The 1,022-nt window shown below is 64.6% G+C and overlaps 1 protein-coding gene across 1 annotated transcript in view; it reads left to right on the top strand.

Annotated features, from left to right (window-relative positions):
- DOT1L (DOT1 like histone lysine methyltransferase) overlaps window positions 1–1,022 on the top strand; it is a 90,419-nt gene that overhangs the window by 36,961 nt on the left and 52,436 nt on the right. The window contains exon 3 of the mRNA XM_007460434.1: window positions 9–80. Coding sequence (XP_007460496.1) covers window positions 9–80 — 72 coding nt within the window. The remainder of the gene's footprint in view (window positions 1–8; window positions 81–1,022) is intronic.

The raw sequence follows: 1,022 nt of genomic DNA, 5'->3' as shown, positions 1-1,022 counted from the left end.
TGGGGGAGAAGCTGGAGCTGAGGCTCAAGTCGCCCGTGGGGGCTGAGCCCGCCGTCTACCCGTGGCCGCTGCCGGTCTACGTGAGTGCCGCCCGTCCCCTCCCCCCCGGACCCCCGCCCCTCTTCCCCCACGGCGCGCGCTGGGCCCACCGAGAAACGGAGCGACTCGAGCGAGTCCCCAGACCCTCTTTGGACCCTCCTTCCCGCCCCGCCGTGGTTCTCCGCGGCCGTTTCCAGCCCCCGCGCGCAGGGTGGGCAGAGGGGAGCCGGGGCCGGCCGGGGCTCAGACTCGGCCGCGGGGACCCCGCGCTTCCGAGGGGCGCCCGAGCCGGGCTGCCGTTGGCTCTGCCGGGCTGGGGACCCCGGTCCCCCCGGGCCTGGACTGCCGGCGGGCTTGCCTTTCCGTACTTTATGATCTGACATGTAGGGTTTCTTCTTCCTGGTAGTTAATTCTTGGCGCTGTCAACGTGCTTAGCTTTTTTATTTTTGAGGACACCCTTTTCTCTATTTTTCCAGTTTTTTGTGTTTTTGTTTTGTTTTAGTTAGGCATTTTGTCCCTCTTATCTTGAGTGGCAGGACTGGCAGGACCCTTGGAACGGAGGCGTTCTGTGCCCTGATCATGAGTGGGTGGGCTGGCAGAACCCTTGGAGAGGAGGCGTTCTGTCACCTAATTTGAGTGGGAGGGCTGGCAGGACCCTTGGAGAGGAGACGTTCTGTCATCTAATTTGAGTGGGTGGGCTGGCCGGACCCTTGGAGAGGAGGCATTCTGTCCCCTGATTTTGAGTGGCCTTTGGAAAATGACAGGGCAAACGGAAATTTACACAGGCGTCCCGGTGATTCCAGAAATGCAGGGTGCCCGGCCAGGTGGGCGCCCGGCCTCTCGTCCCCGGTGGCGGCGTGGTGCGCGTGTTCGTGCCCCAGGGTCCACGCTTGGGCCCTGCAGCCCGCCTTCGGGAGGGAAAGCGCAGCGGGCGCCGTGGGCCGGCGCCTTTGGGGCGCTCTTTTCGCGCGCTCGGCTTGCGG

The sequence above is a fragment of the Lipotes vexillifer genome, unplaced genomic scaffold (genome assembly GCF_000442215.2).
Source record: "Lipotes vexillifer unplaced genomic scaffold, Lipotes_vexillifer_v1.1 scaffold225, whole genome shotgun sequence".
NCBI lineage: Eukaryota > Metazoa > Chordata > Mammalia > Artiodactyla > Lipotidae > Lipotes > Lipotes vexillifer.
The sequence above is the reverse complement of the archived record's forward strand: the minus strand, read 5'-3'. Positions and strand labels throughout refer to the sequence as shown.